The sequence below is a fragment of the Daucus carota genome, chromosome 1, assembly GCF_001625215.2.
Source record: "Daucus carota subsp. sativus chromosome 1, DH1 v3.0, whole genome shotgun sequence".
Lineage (NCBI taxonomy): Eukaryota > Viridiplantae > Streptophyta > Magnoliopsida > Apiales > Apiaceae > Daucus > Daucus carota.
This window is the reverse complement of record NC_030381.2, coordinates 18,341,018-18,364,284: the sequence shown is the minus strand read 5'-3', so window position 1 is coordinate 18,364,284 and position 23,267 is coordinate 18,341,018. Positions and strand designations below refer to the sequence as shown.

Genomic DNA, 23,267 nt, shown 5'->3' with positions numbered 1-23,267 from the left:
ATAGATATGTTTCGGACCTTTCCATATTTTCCCAGAGGGAGGGAAAACAAAAATGTGAAATAAATTTTTCTCAAAGATAACCGAAGATTGGAAGTATCTTTGAGAAAGACAAGTCACATGTACACTCCTTTTTCTTTACTCTTTCATCAATATTCTGGCTTCTTTGTCTTTCGTTGAAAAAACTCCAGAAGGTGGTGCGAAAATAATCTACGACTCATGTTAGCGACCATAATAAACAGAATGTCTGAGGCGGAGCTATTGCGTAACTATTACGCTGTCCGTCCCATTCATTTGTATACAGTTTCCTTTTTGTGACGTCTCACCAATTGTATTGTATACATATCAAAACTAGTAAACTCTACCATTATACCCATTTTTCATGTTTTTATTGGTCTTCATGTCCCAACCAAATGTATACAATTGGTTGGGACGGAGGGAGTACCGTATTTCCAAATAATTCGACTAACTGGTTCTTTTATATATTTCAAGAACGGAGGTGCGTAGAGATTTTAAACAAGAGCAGGAGGTTGTTTGTAAAGAGAATGGGAGACATTGAGAAGAAGAGCAAGATACTTATATTCGGAGGAACCGGATATTACGGTACATACCAGGTGAAAGCATGCGTCGCAGCTGCTCATCCTACTTATGTTTATGCTCGACCCGTGAAACCTCCTCATGATCCCTCCAAGCTGGACCTTCTCAAAGAATTTAAGTCCCTCGGAGTTACCATTTTTGAGGTAAACATGCACCGTTAAAGTTCTCATTTGATCCTCACCCTATAAAATGGGGAGAACTCTTCATGGTTGTACATCTGATACATTTTTTCGTACAACAGGGAGAACTCGATGAACATGAGAAGCTTGTGGAGGCGATTCGTCAAGTTGATATTGTTATTGTAACGCTGGGACTCCCCTTGATCATGACTCAACTCAAAATAATAACAGCCATGCAAGAGGCGGGTAATGTAAAGGTAACTGCATGTTAATTAAATACTAGTAGCATGTTTAAAGTATCTTTCAAGATAATTTTGACTTATTAATAACTTGCAGGTTATTAAAAATTATAATAATAAAATTAAAAATGATTTATGGTTAACTTATAGCTTATGGGTATTTTTATATAAAAAAAGTTCAAAAAATTAAGTCACGCAAAAAAGTATCTTAAACCAATTTCCGGTTTTAAGTCAATTTCCGGCTTATTTCTTACTTTAAGCCGAATTCTGACTTATTTTACGAACATATATTTTTCAGTTTAATGTCAAAAATGACTTAAAACCCGGACTTTAAGCCCCGGCAAACAGGCTGTAGTACTGTTTCCTTGTTTTAGTCTAGTTTGCGAAACTAATGACATTACTGTGTTTCTTAGAGATTCATTCCTTCAGAATTTGGTAATGAGTGTGATAGAATTAGTCCACTACCACCGTATCAAGCTGCATGCTGTGGCCCGAAGAAGATAATCAGAAGGGCCGCTGAAAAATCTGGAATACCGTATACATTTGTGATTGCAAACACATATGGTGCATATTTTGTGAATTATCTGCTACGTCCATATGACAAAGAAAGCAACAAAGTTACCATCTATGGCACTGGTGAAGCACAGTGTAAGTCTTCAGCTCCACTTAATTATACAACCATTCTAATTCAATTTTTCGATGGAGTGGCTTAAATATATTAATTAGTTCGTTGTGAATTTAGTCAGCCTTAACTATGAAAAGGATATAGCAGAATATACAGTGAAAGTCGCAACAGATCCACAAACAGAAAATGGCTTAATCATCTACAGGCTTCCCAAATGTATAATCTCACAGTTGGATTTGATTTCAATGTGGGAGAAGAAAACTGGACACGCCATGGAAAAGACCTACGTCTCTGAGGAGAAACTGATCAATCTTTCGGAAAGTAAGATTTACTGATCAGAAGCGAAATTTTCAGTTGTCATTTGCATATAGTGAAAATACATACTCCCTCCGTCCCAAATTAATTACATGTACCTTAACAACCGAATTACATTTTTTACTTTTCGAAAACCGAAAGGGACACATAATTTGAGACGGAGGAGTATTACAGACGAATCACATTTTTCTTAAATGTGTATATGCAGCCTTGCCTTTCCCAGAGAGTGCACCAATGGCGATACTTTACAGCCTTTTCGTAAAAGGTGAGGAGATGGCTTATGATCTGAAAGAGGAGGACTTGGACGTTGTTGAGTTATACCCAGAGTACAAGTACACAACAGTTGAGGAACTTCTTGATATTTTTCTGGTTGATCCACCGAAACCTTTTCAGGCTGCTTTCTAAGTTTTAATTCTGGATTTTGCTTGCGAGAAAAATGTAATAATCTGTTATTGTATCCATGACAATTAGCATGTACTTTGTTTGCACCAGAGCTCCCAACTGAATCAATGAGAAGCAAATAATATTCTCCAGAAGATTTCTTCAAATGAGTAAGGGATTACAAGGCACGAGATAGAATTAAGTAATAAATTTAATTAATATAAGTAGTAATATCATTAAAATTGATTTCATTTATCTTCTAATTAAACACACTCCACACTCATTTTTTGTCTTTCAAAAGATTCAATCTCAAGCCTCACAATGTAGTAAAACAAGAGGTCATTGGTGTTTTATTGAACTTCTCTTTAAAAATTTCCTTTAAGAGTGTAGATTTGATTGATGGCACAAATTTTCAATGGCCGGAGAAAGTCGTGAATCATATACATAAAAATACTCGGGCTGAGCTAGTGTCGAACCCTGGGTGTCCCGAGACAACAGCGGATAAACTCATCACTGGGCTATCCAATCGTGCTTAAATATTTCTAACAGTTAAAGCTACACTCCTGTGGAATATACAGTTAAAAGTCGCAACAGATCCGCGAATAGAGAATGGTCTAGATATCTACAGGCTTTGAAAAACGTAATTACTCATTTAGATTTAATTTCATGCTCTTTGGACTTTGGAGTAGTTAACTTTAGTTTGGTTTTTGAAAAGATATCCGGTACTAATCTGTATTATCACTCAAGTATATTATTTGGCTTAATGACCTTTTAGCCCTTGAAGTTTTGGTGGAAGTTCCGATGCGGCCTCGAAGTTTAAAAACGTTATTTTTACCCTCAAAGTATCTTTTTCGTACCTTTTAGCCCTTATGGCGCATACCGGTATATAACAGTGTGGACAAAGTTGACATTTCACACGTGAGGGTTAAAAGGGACATTGAACATTAAGGGTTAAAAGGAACATCTAATGTATTTTAATGTATTCTTTAGGGTTTAAAAGGAACGAGATGTATACTTTAAGGGTTAAAAGGTACACCCAAACTTTACCCCGAATATGAATTGTCAAGTTTATCCTCCGATTTATACCGGTATTTTTAAAAAAGCGCTAAAAGGTACGACAAAGATACTGAGGGTCGAAAGATACATTTTTAAACTTCGAAGCCGCATCGGAACTTTCACCCATACTTCGAGGGCTAAAAGGTCATCAAGCCATATTATTTAGACTATTAGGTCTGACTTGCATATAACTGAATAATGAATACTGATCATCTTTCATAATGTTCAAAGTAGTCTAAACAATATACTTTAAATGGCGCGAGAATTTTATCAAGATGGCTCTCTCCCTCCAGGCCTCAACTCCTCATTTGTCTCTCTAATTCCAAAGAAAGACTGCCCTCTTGTGGTAACTGACTTCCGCCCCATTAGCCTTATAAATTGCTCACTGAAGATAATTCTCAAACTATTAGCAACCCAGCTAAGTAAATTCTTCCTAATATCATCTCGGAGGTTTAGTTTGGATTTATTAAAGGCAGAAATATTTCAGAAAGTTTATTAATTCTCCAAGAAGTGGCCCATAGTTTGAAAAAAGGGGAAGTAGATGGATTGATCCTAAAATTAGATTTTGAGAAGGCGTTCGATTCTGTTAAATGGGACTTCCTTTTTCAGGTGTTGGAAAATTTTGGTTTTGGTAATAAATGGAAAATGTGGATTAGTAGAGTGCTCAAAACCTCCAGGGTATCGATCCTCTTAAATGGTAGTCCGACAAAAGAATTCACTGTAGAACGGGGGCTTAGGCGGGGGATCCTCTCTCCCCTCTTCTCTTCAATCTGGTCGGTGAAGTGCTTCATCTTTTGCTAAGCAAAGCTGAGGAAGTCGGGCTAATCTCAGGTCTTTCTATAAGTTCTGGCCCTACTTTATCTCACGTTTTATTTGCGGATGATACGGTCATTTTATTGAAAAGCTGTTGGAAGTCATGTAAGGGAATCAGGGTTGTTCTTACTCTCTTTGAAGTTCTCTCGGGGCTAAAGATTAACTACTCCAAGAGCAGTGTGTATTCTAGTAACAAGTCCAGGTCTTTAAAAACTTATCTTGCTAGCACTCTAGGTTGTTGTAGTGGAGAATGACCAATGACATACCTAGGCCACCAGATTAATTCTTCTCCTAGAAGGAGAGTGTTCTGGGGCCCTCTAGTCAAGCGAGTACGTTTGAAACTAAGCCTCTGGAAAGAACAAATGCTTAATAAGTCTGGGAGGACGGTGCTTATCAAATCAACTATCAACAGCCTTCCACTTTACTGGATGAATTTGGCAAAAATTCCAAGAGGTGTGATTAGAGAAATTGATCTTGTTCGAAGACGGTTCTTTTGGAAGGAGAATGCTTCTGGAACCTCACAAATTAAGAAGATGCATTCTATTAATTGGAGGGTAATCTGTCAACCAAAGGAATTGGGTGGTCTTGCATTGCATTCTATTCATGATCGAAATGTTCTTCTGCTCTCAAAATGGTTGTGGAAGCTTAAAAAGGACCGTACAAGCTTATACTCACGAGTCTTGGTTGGCAAGTATGGTGAAGAGCTGATCGACAGTATCTACTCTGGTACATTTAACGGTCGGTTAAATTCATTATCTGATTTTATTAGGGATCTAGCAAAAATCCCAGGAGAATTCAGAGATGGCACATGGGACCATGCTAATTTTAAGTGGCAAGTACAAAATGGAAACACAATCCGTTTCTGGACAGATTGGTGGATTGGCTCGGAGTCCTTGAGCGCAAAATTCCCAGAGTTATTTGGAATATCAAAGTTTAGGTACATCTCAGTAAAGGAGATGTCTGCTAAGTGGAACCAGGCAGATTTTGATTCTTACTGAAGAAGGGAGCTTTCAGGTTTTGAGACCCTACAATGCCACGAGCTGACGGACATCTTGAAATCAATTAAGTTCTCACCGGCTGAAGATCATCTCCTATGGCATAATAATGATAATTTCTCTACTAAAATCTGTGCAGATAAATTACATAATTTTTGTTCATTCCCAGGCCCATGGGTTCAGCTGTGGAAAGTCAAGGTTCCCCATCGTATTAAATTTTTCTTGTGGCAATGCGTGCATAATATTCTCCCATCTCTTGTGTTTCTCTGCAAAAAGAATATAGTCACATATTGACGCAGAAAATTCAGAATTCTGAGGATATTTTGAGTCAACTTCGAAGAATAAACTGATTTTATCTAGGACGTTCTGGGTGCAGTGTGATATATCATTGGAAAGGTATTGGAGTCTAGTTTTCAACAAATTTTACGGATCAAAGAAATACATTTTCTACAAGAAGTTATCTCATTTTTAGTCAGAGGTGGTCAAGCTGTCCAGCAGGGTACATTCTGAGTTAAAGTATTTGCATTGAGATTATTTTCTGGTATTCATATCATTTACTAGGCTAGTTCATGTATTAGCAAGTCCCTAGGAATGATATCAGTTATATCTTTTAATAGTCCAAGTCAAAGAATATCAAAAGATTAGCATTAATCTCATGTTCATTGCACCTACCTATGGCAGAAGGGATGTTTCTGGCCAAGTCTATATAAAGACTATCACAACTATGTACCTATAAGCTGAAATTGAAAATACAAAAATTAAATATTTCTTTTGTTAAAAGAATATTGATCTTTATACTCTTATCCCTGGGGTTGGGTTCCTTTGGGTGGCGAGTTTGCTCTTATCTCTAGGGTGGATTCCTTAGAGTGGCGAGTATTAAACCCTGATCTACTTGTTTCCATTGCTTCCGGTGTCACATATAATAAGTGTAAGAGGTGTCTAACTGAAGATGAAACGCAAGATCACATTTTATGGGAGTGCAGCTATGCTAAGGCAATATGGAGAGAGTGCAGTCTCTGGCTAGACGCAAAATTCTCACTGCAAGCGAGATTCAGAATTGAGGATTTCCTGAGCAGTAAACATGTGAATCATAAGGAAGGGTGGCATATATGTATTGTGGCGTTGTTATGGACGTTATGGAGGTTTAGAAATTTATTAGTTCACGAACAAAGAATCATGTCAGTATCTCAAGCTGTTCATTTCATAAAATCAACCTCCTTTAGCTGGGCAAAAAATTTCAACCTCACTTCAGATAATCTCAGTAATCTCTGGTGTGTAAGTCCTCTTGCAGCAGCTGATATTCACAGGAAGAAGAGGTTATCAGACCTCCTCGCTCATTGGTTTCATATGGTGGATTTTATTGGCCTCATTGATGGGTCCTAGAAATGTAAAGAAGGTATTACTTCTGCGGGTATTGGTGGATTTATTCTTAATAATTCCAGAGAAGTATGCTTTATCTTTTCCGGCCCAACAGCGCAACAATCAGCCCATGAGACGGAACTTCAAAGTTTAGTTTTCCTTCTACAGACCTTTTATACCAGTGTTCATGCAAAGTCCAGGTTGGCAGTGTTCATGGACTCCAATCTCTTGATCCATCAGATCCAGGAGAGCAGATCTAACACCAATGGATCACTAAGAAATTGGACTCATAATATCTAAGCTGTTTACATTTCTCGAGAATTAAATTATATAGCTGATTACCTAGCTAAAGAAGGGCGCTCCCGGCACCTAATGATTTTCTCCTGGCTTAAGTGAAGGGTACATTTATTAAGCAATTCATTTAGCTTTCTGTCTTGACTTTTGAGTTTGTTCCAGCATCAAAATTATATGGCAAGATTTGTAATCCTCCTCAAAGTCATAGCTTGAATGGTGATTGGGTGCATGGCCTTCTAGCATTAATTTCGGAAGAAGTAAAATCTAAATTGCTTCATTGGTAGCCTCGGTCCGAATCAGTCTCTCCTTTCTCGTGAACCCCCCCTTCAGCGATCTGGTTTAAGGATGCATGCATGGTTAGCTGCTGCAGGAGTCTATAGTAGTACTCTCAGTTAGCCTGCTTCTTTAGGTTTCTGTTTAGTTTGATGTTTATCTGGCTTCTATCATGGTCATGTTCCCCGTTTAGCCTGGTGTTAACCCCCTGTATGGGATTAATTTTGTATCCGCCTGATGCAGTTATTGATAACGCCAATCTCCGATCCCGGTCCTTCCTCCTCCTTGACTGGTGGTTCCGTGGTGCAGCTGCTGGATGGGAGCCTACAAAACAACGCCGGCGGGGGGGTTTTGCCCCGAAGCGCCTCCGGCGTGAGAGTAAGCGTAGGTTTCGGAAGGATAAAGACTAGAGAAAGTGCTATCTATGTGTGGTGGGTGAAGGTGTATGGTTGGTGGTTGCTGGTGGCTGGTGGCTGAGAGTGTTTGAATATATGCTGAGTGTAAGTGTGTGTGAAAATGAGTGTAAAGAGAGAGTCACCCTTAGACTCTTGATCCTTGGTCTATTTATAGGCCAAGGATTAGGGTTTAAGGGTGAGTACCTGGATCCTGGTCCTACACGCGTAGGGGTTCGATCCCCTACACGTGTCCAGGTGTCAGCGTAGGAGTAGTATTTTGGAATGTTCCCTGGCTTGTCTCTATCGTCAGTAGTTGACCGTTACATTTGTCTTCATCGTGTCAGTCTGTGCCTTGTGCAGTGGTTGTCGGCCGGTACATGTGTACCCGGGTAGGGTGGATTAGGTGCCTACCCGGGTTGAGTCTCCTTCCAGGGTTGACGTCCTTGGTTGTAAGCCGGCGAGGTACCCGGATAGTGAAAGTTGGTGGGTCCGGATTGACCTATCCGGATCTATCCTATCATTTGCCCCCCACTCCCTTATACAGGTTCCCTGTGTGAGGGAGTAGAGTTTGTCTGTTTGTATGTCCGGGTTTGTTGCTGTACTCTGAGGTGTCCGGGAGAGAGGTAATTGTTTTTTAGCTTTGCCCCCCTATCCGGCTAGATTGCTCTGTCTGGGTAGATCGGCTTGAATCATTGCTATTCGCTTCTCTTCCGGGTTGGACCCGGGTAGGGGGTGTAAGATTTCTTGTGCAGGATGCTCGGTTGAGGTGCCCGGGGATTTGATGAGGGGACCCGGGTGGAACTGCCCCGTGTTTGGGTTTGGTTCCCGGGTTGTGTGGTATACCGATCGCTTTGGAGTCCCTTAGGATCTGAAGAGTCTTCTTAACTGCCTATTTATTTTGAAAATTGAACCGTCGAGTTTCCCCATGCATAATGATTACAGTTGTAATGAACGGCTGGGGCCAATGGGAAATTGCCACGTAACCTACCATGCTGCTGCTATAAATAGGGGTCTAACTCCACTTGTTTTCATTTTCACTTCTTAGCTTCTCCATTTTCTCTGTTTCTTTCTTGCAAAACCCATTTTCGAGTGCTTTACTGCTTTTCACCGGAGTTCGGGCGTCGTCGCTTCTTCGTTCTCTCCGCTTCTCCGTCGTTGCTTCAAGTAAGTTTATTCCCTTTTCGTCTCCCCTTCTTTATTATCCTTGTCTTCCTTTGCTGTACTTCGAATGCCATGCTTAAGTTTATGAAAACTTTGTTGATTTTGGTTGCTTTTTGTGTTTCGATTTCGACTCGGTATATAAGTGTATTTGTTCGACTGTTTATAGTTGTGGGTTTTTGAGTTTCGGATGCGTAGATGTGATGATTGGGAGTGTATAAGTGTGGGTTTTGGTCGTCGAAGATTTCGGGTTTTGGTTGGGTTTTTGGATGGCTGTTCTTGGGTGTATGTGTATGTATATTTGTATATGGCGAGGGGTTTGAGTTTGATCTTTGTTTTTGATTTGAAATAATGAAGGAACTGTTTGTGGCTTTTGGGTTTCTCGGGGGTTTGAACTGAGCCCGGGTAGGAAAGTTTTACCCGGGTTGGGTAGCTTTAGGATATGGTTGCCTTGGGTGTTTTGAGGCTTGTATATATGATTGTGAAGGGTAGGGTTTGAACTGAACCCGGGTAGGAAAGTTTTACCCGGGTTGGGTAGCTTTAGGATATGGTTGCTTTGTTTTCGTACTTGGGGGAATTTTGTTGTGCTGTAGTATGTATGTAGGACCCGGGTGTGCTTTTTAATATGTAGTATTCATCTCCCACATAAATCTGAAAAAGGAGAGGACCCGGGTTGGTTTATAGGATGTGCTTGAGTGCTTCTTTCCGGTTGGTATTCTTCACGTAGATTTAGGATGGGATCCGGACCTTAATAAAACGTGGAACAATCTTTGAACTCTTAAAATTGACCCGGGTTGTTTCTTTGTTTAGGTCCATGGTCCGGATCCCCGAGCGGCCAAGACAAGAGGTTGCTGCTCGTTCCCTATCTTCTGGGGAGTCTTCTAGTGATAGTGAGTCCGACGGGCCTCACGTCCTTGCTTATCGTGCCCGGGTCCGTGCTGCTAAAAGGCCGAGGCAAGAAATTGTTGCATATTCGGCAGTACCCGGGGAATTTTCGGGTGATTCTGAGTCCGACGAGGTCCGCTCACTTGCTCATCGTGCCCGGGTAAGGATGGCCGATCGTGAGGTTGAGGAGTCCGGGGTGGTTTCTGCACGCCAGAAGGTGGTGGTGTCGGTCGGGCGACAAGTTATTATGACCCCGGAGGGTATTTGGGGTGATAGCAAATCGTTCTTCATCACCAAAGGCCCGCTTGTCGAGGAGAAGGGCTTCTATGTCAATATGTCGGGGTTTTATAGGTCCAAACATCCGAATGGAAAACTGGCACCTTATAATAAAGAGAAATTTGATGAGGCGTTCCGAGAGTTTCCTGGGATCCGGGCTCCGTTCCCGGTGAGGAGTTACATCAAAGAGATGGCTCCGGATATGGCTGACCGGATGATCCGGGCAGCTTTTCAGCTTCCTCCCGAAGTCGAGTGGAGGTGGCCTGAGCCCGGGGAGATGATATATCATCGGCCCGAAGATGGTTTTGTTCCGGTATGGATGGAGCACCTTCGATCCGGCTGGAACCCCCGGTGGCACATTTTTTTCAAGCATTTGTGCAAGTACGAGTGGAAGATTTCTCCGATGCAGCTGACGCCGAACGCGGTCAAATGGATGACCTGGTTCTTGTGGGCGTGCAATAAGATGAACTATTATCCGACGTTGAAGCTGTTCCATGTTCTGTTTCAATTTAAAAAGTCCGGGGTGAAACCTTTGTACGAGCTTCGTTTCCGTTCAAAGGAGTGTGGCCTGGGGTCCGGGCTTGTGAGTCCGGTAATCCACCAAAGTTCGCTGAAGCTGTGGAATGGTGAGGTGCTTATGCTTAAGGGTTTGGATCTGTCCTTTATGCCTTATATAGAAACTGACGATAAGAAGGTGAGGACCGACTTTGGTGCCCCGGGTGCTGATGGGGAGTTCCGGGCGCAGTTGGTCGAATTCTGTACTTGCATCGGGTTCCAATTAACCCGGGACACATTTATGCAGCATGATAAGCTGCACGAGGGTGGTTGTGAGTTGTCTTCTCTTATTACTTTCTTACTTTGCTTTTGTAGTGTCTTGTCCGGGTCCTTCTGTTTATAATTTGCCTGTTCCTCTAGTCATGTTTCCTTAGTATGATATTGTTGCCTTTATATCCTTGTTTACTTATTTTTGACCCGGGTGTTCTTCTTTTTGTCAGGTCTTCCATACTTTGATCCGGAGCTTTGGGCTATTATGTCTGCGAAAGATTCTTTTGCTTCTGCTCTTCGGAATTTGGGAGGCGTGCATGTGGCCCCGAAGCCTCAACCGAAGAAGAAATCAGGGAAGAAAGGGGACTCGAAGAAAGGGGAGTCCGGGTCGAAGAGAGGGGAGTCCGGGTCTTCCCGTCAAGGGACGGAGGGTACTGGGCATTCCAGTGCTAACCTGGGTGCAACTCCGGATCCGGAGTTGATCGCTGATGCTGAAGAGGTGGAGAGCCCGGATCAGGGGCCGAAAAGAAAGAGGAAGAAGACTGATGCTGATTCTTCTGAAAGGGAAGTCATTGATATGACAGTGGAGGGTCCGGGTAAGGCAGCTATGGAGGTTGTGGATCTTGGAGTCGATGTTGGGGGCGGTTCCCGGCCGGCTCCTAAGTTTGGCAAGTACCCGGTTAAGAAAGTGCTCGGGTTGATGTCCGAACTTCCCTCTGACCAAGACTGGGAAATGATGGAGGATGAGGGTCTCGCCACCAATTTCAAAGAAATCGGGAACTTGTGGGGTCAGGTATCTTACAATCCGACTCCTCTCTGTCTCTCTTCTTCTTTTTTTTGTACTTTGCTTTTCTTCTTCATTTTCGTTATTTCCGGTTTTATTGACCCTGGTGTCCTGCTTCTTTTTCAGCTCGGTGGTCGTCTGGCCGGGTTCAATACCCATGCTTTGAACAGCTTGAAGCAGGAGAGGGATCTTTCCGTGAAGAGCCTCGCCCGGGTCACGAAGCTGGAGAAGGATCTGGATGTGGAGAAGTCAGCCCGGGAGGCTTTGGAGTCCGGGGTAGCCTCTAAGATCAAAGAAGCTGAGATCCGGAAAGAGGCTGAGCTGAATCAGAAGATTAAGGATGCTGGGACCCGGGCTGACAGCGCTGAGAAGAAGGTTTCCGGGCTGGAGAAGGAGGTGGCTGATCTGAAGAAGCTCTTGGAAGGGAGAGAGGAACCGGAGAAGGTTATTGCGGAATTCCAAAAGTCCTCTGCTTATGCGGATGCCTTGGCCGCCGCTGGAGCTCTTGAAGTCGTCCGGTGTTGGCATGTTGCCGAGCGGCACATCAAGACTGACCCGGAGGCTTCCTTGCAGAGTTTTATAGAGCTCTATCTTGCTGCTAAGGATGAGATCAAGGCTGGCAAAGGAGAACCGGAGCCTTACGAAGGCCCCTCTCCTAGCTTTCTCCCTCCTGCCAATCCGGGTGCTGATGCTGATCTGGGCTCTTCCTCCGATTCTGAACCGGTTGATGGGACTCCGGTTGAGAAGACTCCGGCTGATGAAACTCCTGCTGATGAAACTCTTGCTGACTGATCCTCTCTTCTCCAGTTTATTTGATTCCAAAAACAATGTCTTGTAATTTAATTCTGTCTGTGTCCGGATTTGAATATTTTGTTGCGGGTCTGGCTGCAGTACTTGTTAAATATTGCTTATGAATGAATGCTTCTGTTTGTTTCATATGTTTCTTACCCGGGTAACATATGCCCGGGTATGATTGTTTAGACAGCTTTTGCACTTAGAAATTTTTCTAAGCAAGTATGCACAGGTGGACTCGGGTAACGTCTGCCCGGGTATGATTGCTCAAATAGCTTTCATACTTAGAAATTTCTTAAACGAACCAGATGGATCCGGGCAAAGTGAATCCGAGTCTGATTGCTGAGAATATTTTTCTAAGTACATAGAATAGATGGATCTGGGTAATGCTTACCCGGGTTGATTGCTTTTAGATGTGTTTGCCTTAGAAAACTTTTCCAAGTAAATTAAATAGATGGACCCGGGTTGATTGCTTTATATGTGTTGGCACTTAGAATTTTTTCCAAGCAAAAGAAATGGATGGACCCGGGCAACTTCTACCCGGGTTGATTGCTTTAATATGTTTGTACTTAGAATTTTTTCCAAGTAAACGAAATGGATGGACCCGGGCAACTTCTACCCGGGTTGATTGCCCGGGTTGATTGCTTTAATATGTTTGTACTTAGAATTTTTTCCAAGTAAATGGATGGACCCGGGCAACTTCTACCCGGGTTGAGTGCTTTAATATGATTGCACTTAGAATTTTTCCTAAGTAAATGAAATGGATTGATCCGGGCAAAGTCTACCCGGGTTGATCGCTTTGTTGCCTTTGAAATTTTGGAAGTAGATAATAAAGCAGATTCATGATCAGCAAAAGACTTCATTGATATTTAAAATGATTACACAGCTTTGAGATTGATCAAAATACATGGTTGCTTTTTAGGTATGCGTAGCTGTTTTTCTAGGATTCTTCTTTCTCGTCTGGTCTTTACTGATAGAATTTCCTTAGCCTGAGTCCGTGCCATGTGTTGGACACTTCTGACCCGTCCATGTTCTCCAGTTTGTAAGTACCCGGTCTTAGGACTTCTTTCACTTTGTATGGGCCTTCCCACTTAGGCATCAGCTTGCCAGTGTTGGTGGGATCAGAGGCCTCGGTGTCTCGTAAGACCAGGTCTCCTACTTGAAAATTTCTAACTCGGGATTTCTTGCTGAAGTGATCCCGGGTCTTCTCTTTGTATTTCTCCATTTTTGCGATTGCCTGGTCTCGAACCTCATCTACCAAGTCCAAGTTGACCCGGAGTCCTTCTTCATTGGTGATCTCGTCAAAGTTGATTGCCCTATGGGAGGGTGACCCGACTTCAATTGGAAGCATTGCTTCAGTTCCATAGGCTAACTTGAATGGAGTCTCGCCGGTGCTTGTCCGGGGACTGGTTCGATATGACCAGAGAACATGTGGCAATTCTTCTGGCCATTTGCTCTTGCTTTCTTCTAACCTTTTCTCAATTCCTCTCAGGAGGATCCGGTTGGTGACCTCTACCTGGCCATTTCCTTGAGGATAGGCGACTGAAGACTTCTTGTGCTTGATGCCTCTTTCGGCCAGGTAACTTTCAAAGTCCGACCCGATGAACTGGGGTCCATTGTCTGAGACCAGGACTCTTGGTAGCCCGAATCTCATCAGAATGTTGTCCATGAACCGGATGACATCTTGTTGATTGATCGTCCGCATTGCCTTGGCTTCAACCCACTTGGTCATATAATCAATGGAGACAAGCAAGTATCTGAGGTCTCCTTTAGCCCGGGGGAAGGGTCCCATAATGTCTATCCCCCATACAGCAAAGGGGATCGGGGATAAGACCGAAGAGGGTAGGACAGGGCTTACCCGGGGTACGTTGCTGAATAGCTGGCAATTTTTGCACTTCTTAACAAACTCGACGGAGTCTTGATGAATTGTTGGCCAATAGTAGCCTTGCCGGATGATTTTATAGGCCAGGCCTTTTGCCGACATGTGATCTCCACAGATCCCTTCGTGAACTTCCCTCAGACAGTATTCGGCCTCCTCCGGACCTATGCATTTCAGGATTGGGGATGAGTAGGTCCGGCGGAAGAGGATCCCGCCTTCTACGAAAAACTTTGCTGCCTTAGCTTTTAGTCTTTGAGCTTTTCCCTTGTCCTCGGGTAACTCTCCTTTTTCTATGTAGTTGATCAGGGGAGTCATCCAGGTAGGGTCGTTGTTGATTTCAAAGACTTCTTCCTGCTCTATTGTGGGTTTGTGCAATTCTTCGAAATACACTGAGCTATCCAGGTCTGCCGAATTTTGGACCAACCTGGAGAGGTTGTCCGCCTCCGCGTTTTCTTCCCTGTTGACTTGCAAGATTTTGCACCCGGGGATCAGGGTAAGGTAGCTTTTCACCAAGGCTTGATACCTGGTCAGAATTGGGTCTTTGGCGAGGTATTCCCCGTTTGTCTGCCTGACCACAATTTGTGAGTCGCTGTAGATGGTCAGGTTCCGGATTGACAGGGTTCGGACCAACTTTAACCCCGCCAACAGGGCTTCATACTCTGCTTGATTGTTGGTTGCTGCGAACTTGAAAGAGATTGCTGTTTTGATGGTGAACCCATCCGGGCTCTTCAGGATTAGCCCGGCTCCTGACCGTTCGGTTGTTGAGGAGCCGTCAACATGGAGTATCCAAGACTCCGGATTGGGTTCTATTGGGGCTTCCGGTTCGGTTTCCATAGGAGTTGACTGGTTTTCTGGGAAGTTGCATTCCACAACGAAGTCTGCCAGGACCTGGGCTTTGACTGCTGTCCGGGGTAGGAAGGTTAGGCTGAACTGGCTAAGTTCAATTGCCCAGTTCACCAGTCTCCCGGAGATGTCTGGCTTGTGAATGATTTTCCTTAGCGGTTGGTCCGTGACAATCCTGATTTCTCTTCCTTGAAAGTAGTGTCTGAGCTTCCTGGATGCGGTGATCAGTGCAAATGCAAATTTTTCTAAGTTGGGGTATCTGGTCTCCGCATCTTTGAGGACTTGGCTGACATAGTAGACAGGTTTCTGTTGCCCGGCTTCTTCCCGGATCAAGGCTGCCCCGACAGCAAGGGGACCGGCCGACAGGTACAGGTATAGAGGCTCTCCGGGTAAAGCCTTTGTCAGGATCGGGGGCTTGGATAGGTATGCTTTGATTTCATCAAGGGCTCTTTGGCAGTCCGGGCTCCATTCTACTAATTTCTGGTTTTTTGCCCCTTTTAACAATTCGAAGAATGGTAGACATCTTTCAGCGAGCTTGGAGACAAACCTTCGGAGTGCCGCTAAGGACCCTGCTAGCTTTTGGACCTCCCTCTGAGTCCGGGGTGGTTGCATCTCCTGCACAGCTTTGATCTTCTCCGGGTTGGCCTCGATACCCCGGTTGCTTACCATAAAACCCAAAAACTTTCCAGCCTCTACTCCAAAGGTGCACTTGTCCGGGTTGAGCTTGAGCTTAGTTCTTCTCATATTCTCAAAACATTCTCTAAGATCTGAAATGTGACCCGGGACCGAAGTGGATTTGGAGATTATATCGTCGACGTAGCATTCTAAGTTCCTTCCAAGTTGGTCTTTGAAAATTTCATTCATTGCTTTCTGGTATGTAGACCCGGCGTTCCTTAACCCGAAAGGCATCAGTTTGTAAGCATACACTGCCCGGTGAGTTATGAAAGCTGTTTTGGCTATGTCTGCTGGGTTCATCTTAACCTGGTTGTACCCGGAGAAGGCATCCATAAAGCTTAACATCAGGTGTCCTGAGGTGGCATCGATAAGCTGGTCTATGCTTGGTAGAGGATAAGGGTCCTTCGGGCATGCCGCATTCAGATCCGTGTAGTCAACACACATCCTCCACTTTCCGTTTGCTTTCTTTACCATGACTACATTAGCTAGCCACTCCGGGTATTTGATCTCGCAGATGATATCTGCCTTCATTAATTTGCCAACTTCCTCATCTATTGCCTTCTGCCTTTCTGGTGCGAAGTTTCTTCGTTTTTGTTTAACAGGCTTCTTTTTGGGATCGACGTCCAGGCTGTGCATTGCCAATGATTCATCCAGCCCGGGCATGTCGTCCGGGCTCCAGGCGAAAACATCTGCATAGCTCCGGAGTAGTTGGATGAGTTCCTCTTTAAAGACAGTATCCAAGCCTTTTCCAATTTTGATTTTTCTTGTCGGGTTGTCTTTTCCGATCAGGACCGACTCGGTCTCTACCGCGGCTTCGACCTTGGTTAGTTCTTGTGCCGAGATCATCTGCTGGATCCGGGCGTCAGTGTTCTTTTCCGCAAAATCTTGAGCGGAGCTTATGGTTGCTTTTTGGTTGCTTTGTTCGGGATCAGCCGATCAGGGTTGGTTGCTCCCGGGTTAATGTTACCCGGGTTGAGGTCGATCACCTGGACCTCCCCTTTGGGATTTGTTTTCGGGTAAGGTCGGTGTTTTTTGTTGCTCTTCTGTTTTTGAAAAACGGTTGCCTTTCTCTTGTTGTCCAGGTGTGTTTCTGCCATGACCAGGGCTTGGCTATAACATACCCCGGCTGTCTCCGAGTCTCCTTTGACTTCTCCTATCCCGAACGGGGTTGGGAATTTGAACTTTAGGTGTGGAATGGATGTGATGGCTTCAATCTTGTTCAGACCTGGGCGGCCGATGATCACGTTGTAAGGGGAGGGTGTATCGGTGACATAGAACTTGATTGTATGTGTGACTTGGGTTGGGAGGGTTCCGAACCGGACCGGGAGGTAGAGTGTGCCCAGGACCGGGACGATGCTGTTCCCGAATCCGTACAGAGGGTCTTCCCTGTAATCGTTCATCCGGATACTCCCTAGCTCCATTCGGTCCATGGTGTGTTTAAACAGAATGTTGGCTGAAGAGCCATTGTCCACCAGGATCCTCCTTACTTCGTTTTCGGCCATGTCAAGGGTTACTACCAGGGCTTGATTATGACCCCGGGTGACTCCTTCAAAATCCTTGCTGCTGAAGGAAATCACTTGTTCGGGGTAGGCTTGGATGGACATTACTTCTTGACAGGAGCCCGGGCTAGGGGGAGGGGAACAGGATCCTCCCAGCACTACGTTGACAATGTTTTTCTGCTTCCCGGATCCTCCTGTTTTGTCGGCTGTGTTCCGAGCTACATATTGCCCCATGTTTCCTTTGCTGATCTGTTCTTCGATGAAATACTTGAGGGATATGCAGTTCTCGGTTTTGTGACCATGGGTGCCATGATAGTCACAGTGCCTGTTGGTAGGTCTGCTTTCAGGAGGAGTTTGCATGGGTTTTGGTGGGTAGTAGAAGGGTTTGTCCCGGACCTCCTTGAGTATATCCTCGCGGGACCTATTCAGAGGAGTCCAGTCAGGCTCTGGTTTCGGTTCCCTGGTTGCTTTGTTTGGACCGTGGTCACTTCTGGACCCGGATCCTTGTTGGCTGGTTCTCTTAGAACCTGATTGCTGGATGAAGTTGGTCTGTCTGTCTGGTTTGAATTTCTTATCCTGGTGATATTCTTTCCTGGGTCTATCTTCGATTTGTTTTCCTTTTGAACTGCCCTGTCGGGTCATCCTCATTGCTTGGAGCACATCGGTCTCCTTAATGAATTTTGCGGCCATGGCATAGGCAGCTGCCAGGCTCTGGGGTTCTTTGTTGATCAATTCGACCACATATCTCTCATTTTGTTCCGGGTCCAGGTTCCTTCGGAATATGCTCAGAGCCTCACGCTCATCCAGGTTGGAAATTTTGTTGATTGCTTCCTGGAAACGTTTCATGTAGTCTGAGAGTGCCTCATTGTCATACTGTCGAACCGTTTCCAGGTGACACATATGAAGTTCATGTGTCTTGTTTGCTCGGAACCTTCTGAGGAAGGCTTCCCTGAAGTCTTTCCAAGACCCGATGCTCCGGGAGGGGATCCGGCTGAACCATCTCTGGGCCCCTCCCTTGAATGTGGATGCGAAGAAGCGGCATTTGGTCAGATCATTGTAGTAGTAGATCAAGGCTATCTGTTCAAAGTAGTGCAGGTGTTCCTCCGGGTCTCCCAGTCCATTGAAAGATTCAAAGTTATAGTGTTTCATACCCTTTTGTCGGGGTATGGATTCCAAGGAGTGGCTGAAGGGAGTCAGGGTTCCCCCAATTTCAAGCCCGGCATCATTCCCGATTTTCCGGTTGAGTTCATTGATCATGTCTCTGAGGTTGGTTTGCCCCGGTCTCTCATCCTCTTCATCCGAGATGAGTTCGGGTGTTGTTTCCTTCCGGTAGCGCTTGGACCGGGATCCTTTTGTCAACTTTTCCTCCTCGAGTTGGATCCGGAGGGCGATTTTTTGCTCAAGTTTTTCTTCTTCCTCTTTTCGGATCTGTTCTTTTCTTTCAGCCAAAATTTTCAACCGGGTCTCCTCACTCTCCTTTTGTTTCTTCTTCTTTGCTTTGTCTCCGATCCGGTCGAAGACGGAACCCCGGGATTGACGGCTGTTCCCGGAGTCCTCGGACTCACCGATGTCCTCAAGTCTGCGGTTGCTTTCCCGGCGATCATGGTACTGCCGGATGGCCTCGGCCAACTCTACATTGGTGAGCTGGGACAGGTGGAGGGTGGTGACCGGGACATCGGTGTACTTGTACTGGTTTGCTTCGATCGTGACCCGGGCATCATTGGGGTTGATTGCTTGGTTCTCGTCCGGGTTCACATGGGTGAAGAGGGGTCCTGAGGCATGATCCTGGTTCGGGTTGTCCTGGTCTGTCTGAGGGTTGTCCGGGTTCTGGGGAAGACCCAGGTGGGAGCGTGTCCTTTTTGTCATGGTTTCAAGAACTCACACAGGGTGTATGGTTGCTGTTTTTGTGACAATGCTTGCAAATAGTATAGATAGTGACAGGGTGACAGAAATAGTGTGTACAGGTAGTCAACTCACTATTTTCAGAAGTATCACAAATAGTTAAGTGACAAAATGTGTGCAGGTGTGAGACAAAAAGATTTTATGTGCTACAGACAAGATTAGGGTTTTGCTCAGACAGGGCTTGCTATCATGCACACATCAAGAAAAACCATGGCTGAAGGTTTTGAGGAGCTGGGTGTTTTACAGAAGCTTACTGGTGTGATTTGGACCCCCGTTTCGGGGGTTTGTTGAAGAAGATGAGTCCAGTGGCACCGTGACCACAGGACAGAGGACACCTTCCCCTCCTTCTAGCGCCAAATGATAACGCCAATCTCCGATCCCGGTCCTTCCTCCTCCTTGACTGGTGGTTCCGTGGTGCAGCTGCTGGATGGGAGCCTACAAAACAACGCCGGCGGGGGGGTTTTGCCCCGAAGCGCCTCCGGCGTGAGAGTAAGCGTAGGTTTCGGAAGGATAAAGACTAGAGAAAGTGCTATCTATGTGTGGTGGGTGAAGGTGTATGGTTGGTGGTTGCTGGTGGCTGGTGGCTGAGAGTGTTTGAATATATGCTGAGTGTAAGTGGGTGTGAAAATGAGTGTAAAGAGAGAGTCACCCTTAGACTCTTGATCCTTGGTCTATTTATAGGCCAAGGATTAGGGTTTAAGGGTGAGTACCTGGATCCTGGTCCTACACGCGTAGGGGTTCGATCCCCTACACGTGTCCAGGTGTCAGCGTAGGAGTAGTATTTTGGAATGTTCCCTGGCTTGTCTCTATCGTCAGTAGTTGACCGTTACATTTGTCTTCATCGTGTCAGTCTGTGCCTTGTGCAGTGGTTGTCGGCCGGTACATGTGTACCCGGGTAGGGTGGATTAGGTGCCTACCCGGGTTGAGTCTCCTTCCAGGGTTGACGTCCTTGGTTGTAAGCCGGCGAGGTACCCGGATAGTGAAAGTTGGTGGGTCCGGATTGACCTATCCGGATCTATCCTATCAGTTATAATATAATGTTGCTTATAAAAAAAAAAGTGATATTAATACTGGAATTATTTCTTTTTAATTTATGCGAGTGCAACATGTAAAACTTAGATTTATTGGAGTCATTACAAATTTCTGCTTCATTTAGTAACTTGTTCTTGATCAACATGTGTTTCATGTTTGGGTGCCTGCACACCTGTGTGGGTTCTGATTCAAATAAAGTTATGCTTAAATCAGTGTTGTAAAAAACGCATTAAGCGGCCGCCTAAGCGGAATCGGACCTGAAACGCTTCGATTTTGTATTAAGCGGGTAATTAAGCGTTTTTGAAAATTAAGCGGACTACTAAGCGGATTAAGCGGTCAAAATTATGTTGACTTGCAAATTTTTATTTTTAAAATATTTTTTTTATTATATAACTATAATTATATTAGAAAATTATAAATATATATTTTATTAAAAAATTTAAATTCTTACCATAACATTATATTATTTTTAAATATATTAATATTATAACTAAATATTTAATTATATTTTAGTAATCCGCTTATTGACCCGCTTAAAATTCCGCTTAAACGTCCGCTTTACCGCTTAAGCGCTAGAAGGTTTCTCCGCCGCTTGGAACCGATTTGCGCTTTTCACAAACACTGGCTCAAATCATAATCGGGGTACCACATTCCAGGCTTCCTGCAACATTTTTTCCGCTAAGGTGTGCTATTTATACTTTTGTTCATATACCTCTGTTAAAGCAAACAATCGGACTTTAGCTATATCTTCAAATGTTAACAAGAGTAGAAAGAGCATTGCATGAAACATGTTTAACTTATATTATTTTTTAAAAGTAAGTCATTTATTTCTCAAAAAAGTACGTAATTATATCCTTTTTGGGAAATAAATGACTGATTTATACAACTAAAAAATCTTAAGTATCTATTAAAATAATTATCACTAAACAATTACTATATAAATAAGATTTTAAAAATAAAATAGGACTTTATTTTCATCAAATAAAAGGTGTGTCAGACAAACCCATTATCTGTGTATTGTGAATGTATCTCTGTGTAAATATGAAAGAGACATAGCGAAAAATTTATGGCGGTTAACGAACAGAGTCGAGTCGAGTTTTGACCGAGCCGAGCCGAGCTTTCTTATAGAACAAAAATTGTGTTCGTGCTCGAGCTCGTTAACTAACGAGCCGAATACGAGATTGTTCACAAGCTTTAACGAGCCGAGCTGAGCTAGAAGAAAATAAGGTCAAACCGCTATTTGACTCTTAAAATAACAAGCCAAATAAATTTTATTTTTTTTTGAAATTTTGGTCATTTCACTAAAATGTATATATGTTAACATCCATGCGGTTGAATAGGTAAAAAGTTTTTTTTTTAAAATCAAAACACTAAATTAGGATTAAACACTTGTTAGCCATACTAGTCAAACCTCCATTTGACTGTTAAAATAGCAAACCAAATAAAATTATTATTAGCTGAAACTTTGGTAACATCACTAAAATATATAAACGTTGACATCCATACGGTTGGATCAGTGAAAAATATTTTTAAAAAAGTCGAAATACTAATTTAGGACTAAACACTAGTTAGTGGTAATAGTTAAACTAATGCTTGATGCTTGATGATAAATTTGTAAACCAACACTTAGTACTTGGTGTGTTTTGATGGTCTCATATTATAGTTAATATTCTCCTGATCGATTTGATATACTATATGTTGAGTATTAATACCGAGTTTCATAATATGTATATATTATAAAATTATCCTGAAAAAATTATATTTTTCAAGCTTTAACGAGCTGAGCTTGAGCCGAACGAGTTCGAGCCGAAAACATTAAAAGCTCGGCTCGAGCTCTTTTTCTTAACGAACACATTTATGTGTTCAAGCTCGAGCTTGAGTTCTTAACAAAACGAACCGAGCCGAGCCGAGTTTTTATCGAGCCGAGCTAGAGCTTGTTCGCGAATAGCTCGGTTCGTTAATAGCCCTAGCGAAAATTGCAGTGAAAGTACCAAAAGATCCGCGAATTCAAAACCGTGGGCTCCGTCACATTTATAATCAGAACATTCAACCACTTTTCAAAAACAACCAGTTTTTTTTCGAGTTTTCAAAACTAACTAGTTTAATTGTTTTGAGTTTGGGTGACCCAAACTGAAATTTTGGATAAGTGAGGGACGCCCTTGCTAAGGGCGACCCATACATGACGCTAAGGGCGCCCCTACCAAAGGCGACCTGTATGGGTGTGGTTTCCCCCCACCCACAGGTCGCCCATGGCAGGGGCGACCCAAGCTGGACGGGTTAAAATTTTATATAATATATATATTAATTAATGTTTATAATGTAAATAATATATATATATATATATTAATATTTATATATCTAAATATATAATGTAAATAATATATATATATATATATATATAAATTCCCGATTAAATAATATAATCTAAATAATATATATATAATATATATATATATATATATATATATATATATATATATATATATTAATTAAATTTTATTTTGAAGAGTGTGAAAAAAAATTAAAACGTATGGTCAAATCATCTGTTTGCAGCAGCTTTTGCATCTATATATAGCTCTTGCACTGGAGAACAAGGAGGTGAAATTACACACCTAGAGGGGGTGAATAGGTGTTATCGCTTATATACCCGATTTTTATAAGTTACCAAATAATTAATCTGTCAAAGACAGCCTGCTGTTAAGTTTCAGAATAGACAGTCAGCTAGCTAACAATATAAATGCAATGCAGAGAATATAAAGCAGTATGCTAGCAACACCAAAAATTTTAGCCAGGTTCGACCCCTAACCCTAATGGTCTACGCCCTGGTCCCCTACCAACTGGTAAGAGATTATATTATTAATCAATAATATCAACTATTACAAGATTCAATAATATAACTCCCTTCAACCCTTGTTCCTGTTATCAGCCTGCTGAAACCCCTGAACCACGAACCAAAAGCCTACCAAGACCTATACTTCCAAAGTATATTCTCATAGCTAACTAGTTCCCTATTTCCCTTGTTTCACAAGCTGGATACACAACAACAAAACATTACACCTTGAACAATACAATGGATAAGTGTAATACAACCGAAACTATGAATTCTTAATATAGATATATATGCAAATATAAGCACTAGAGCTCAATGAAAGATTTAGCAATGTAAAGAATTGTATTTCAGAAAGCTTGGTGTGTTCTCCTTGTTCTCAAAACCGAAACCACACACAAGTATATATACATCACACTAACGGTCATAATCCAACAAATTTCCAACGATCTTGGTAACAACCTCACGTTTAAATTTGATTTGAATAATGAG

The 23,267-nt window shown here is 43.0% G+C and overlaps 5 protein-coding genes across 6 annotated transcripts; 3 read left to right on the top strand and 2 right to left on the bottom strand.

The window, feature by feature from the left end:
- Positions 1-303: 303 nt before the first annotated feature.
- LOC108204849 (eugenol synthase 1) lies at positions 304-2,426 on the top strand. Its single transcript, XM_017374491.2, has 5 exons — positions 304-737; positions 836-970; positions 1,366-1,600; positions 1,695-1,898; positions 2,101-2,426. The coding sequence occupies exons 1-5, from the start codon at positions 411-413 to the stop codon at positions 2,295-2,297; spliced, it is 1,098 nt and encodes a 365-aa protein (XP_017229980.1). The 5' UTR covers positions 304-410; the 3' UTR covers positions 2,298-2,426.
- Positions 2,427-4,399: 1,973 nt separating this feature from the next.
- LOC108218536 (uncharacterized) lies at positions 4,400-5,140 on the top strand. Its single transcript, XM_017391522.1, has one exon. The coding sequence runs from the start codon at positions 4,400-4,402 to the stop codon at positions 5,138-5,140; it is 741 nt and encodes a 246-aa protein (XP_017247011.1).
- A 2,217-nt stretch (positions 5,141-7,357) lies between these two features.
- On the top strand, positions 7,358-12,262 carry LOC135152325 (uncharacterized). Of its 2 annotated transcripts, XM_064092238.1 has the most exons (3): positions 7,358-10,604; positions 10,773-11,335; positions 11,453-12,262. In XM_064092238.1, the coding sequence occupies exons 1-3, from the start codon at positions 9,431-9,433 to the stop codon at positions 12,116-12,118; spliced, it is 2,403 nt and encodes an 800-aa protein (XP_063948308.1). In that variant the 5' UTR covers positions 7,358-9,430; the 3' UTR covers positions 12,119-12,262. The 2 variants fall into 2 exon arrangements, with proteins under 2 accessions (XP_063948308.1, XP_063948305.1); XM_064092235.1 differs by having other exon boundaries at positions 10,773-12,262.
- Positions 12,263-13,085: 823 nt separating this feature from the next.
- On the bottom strand, positions 13,086-16,361 carry LOC108218528 (uncharacterized). Its single transcript, XM_064079924.1, has one exon. It carries the CDS (start codon positions 16,359-16,361, stop codon positions 13,086-13,088), a length of 3,276 nt encoding a protein of 1,091 aa, XP_063935994.1.
- Positions 16,362-16,411: 50 nt separating this feature from the next.
- Positions 16,412-18,880, bottom strand: LOC135147132 (uncharacterized). The gene has a single exon (XM_064079877.1). It carries the CDS (start codon positions 18,878-18,880, stop codon positions 16,412-16,414), a length of 2,469 nt encoding a protein of 822 aa, XP_063935947.1.
- Positions 18,881-23,267: the final 4,387 nt, after the last annotated feature.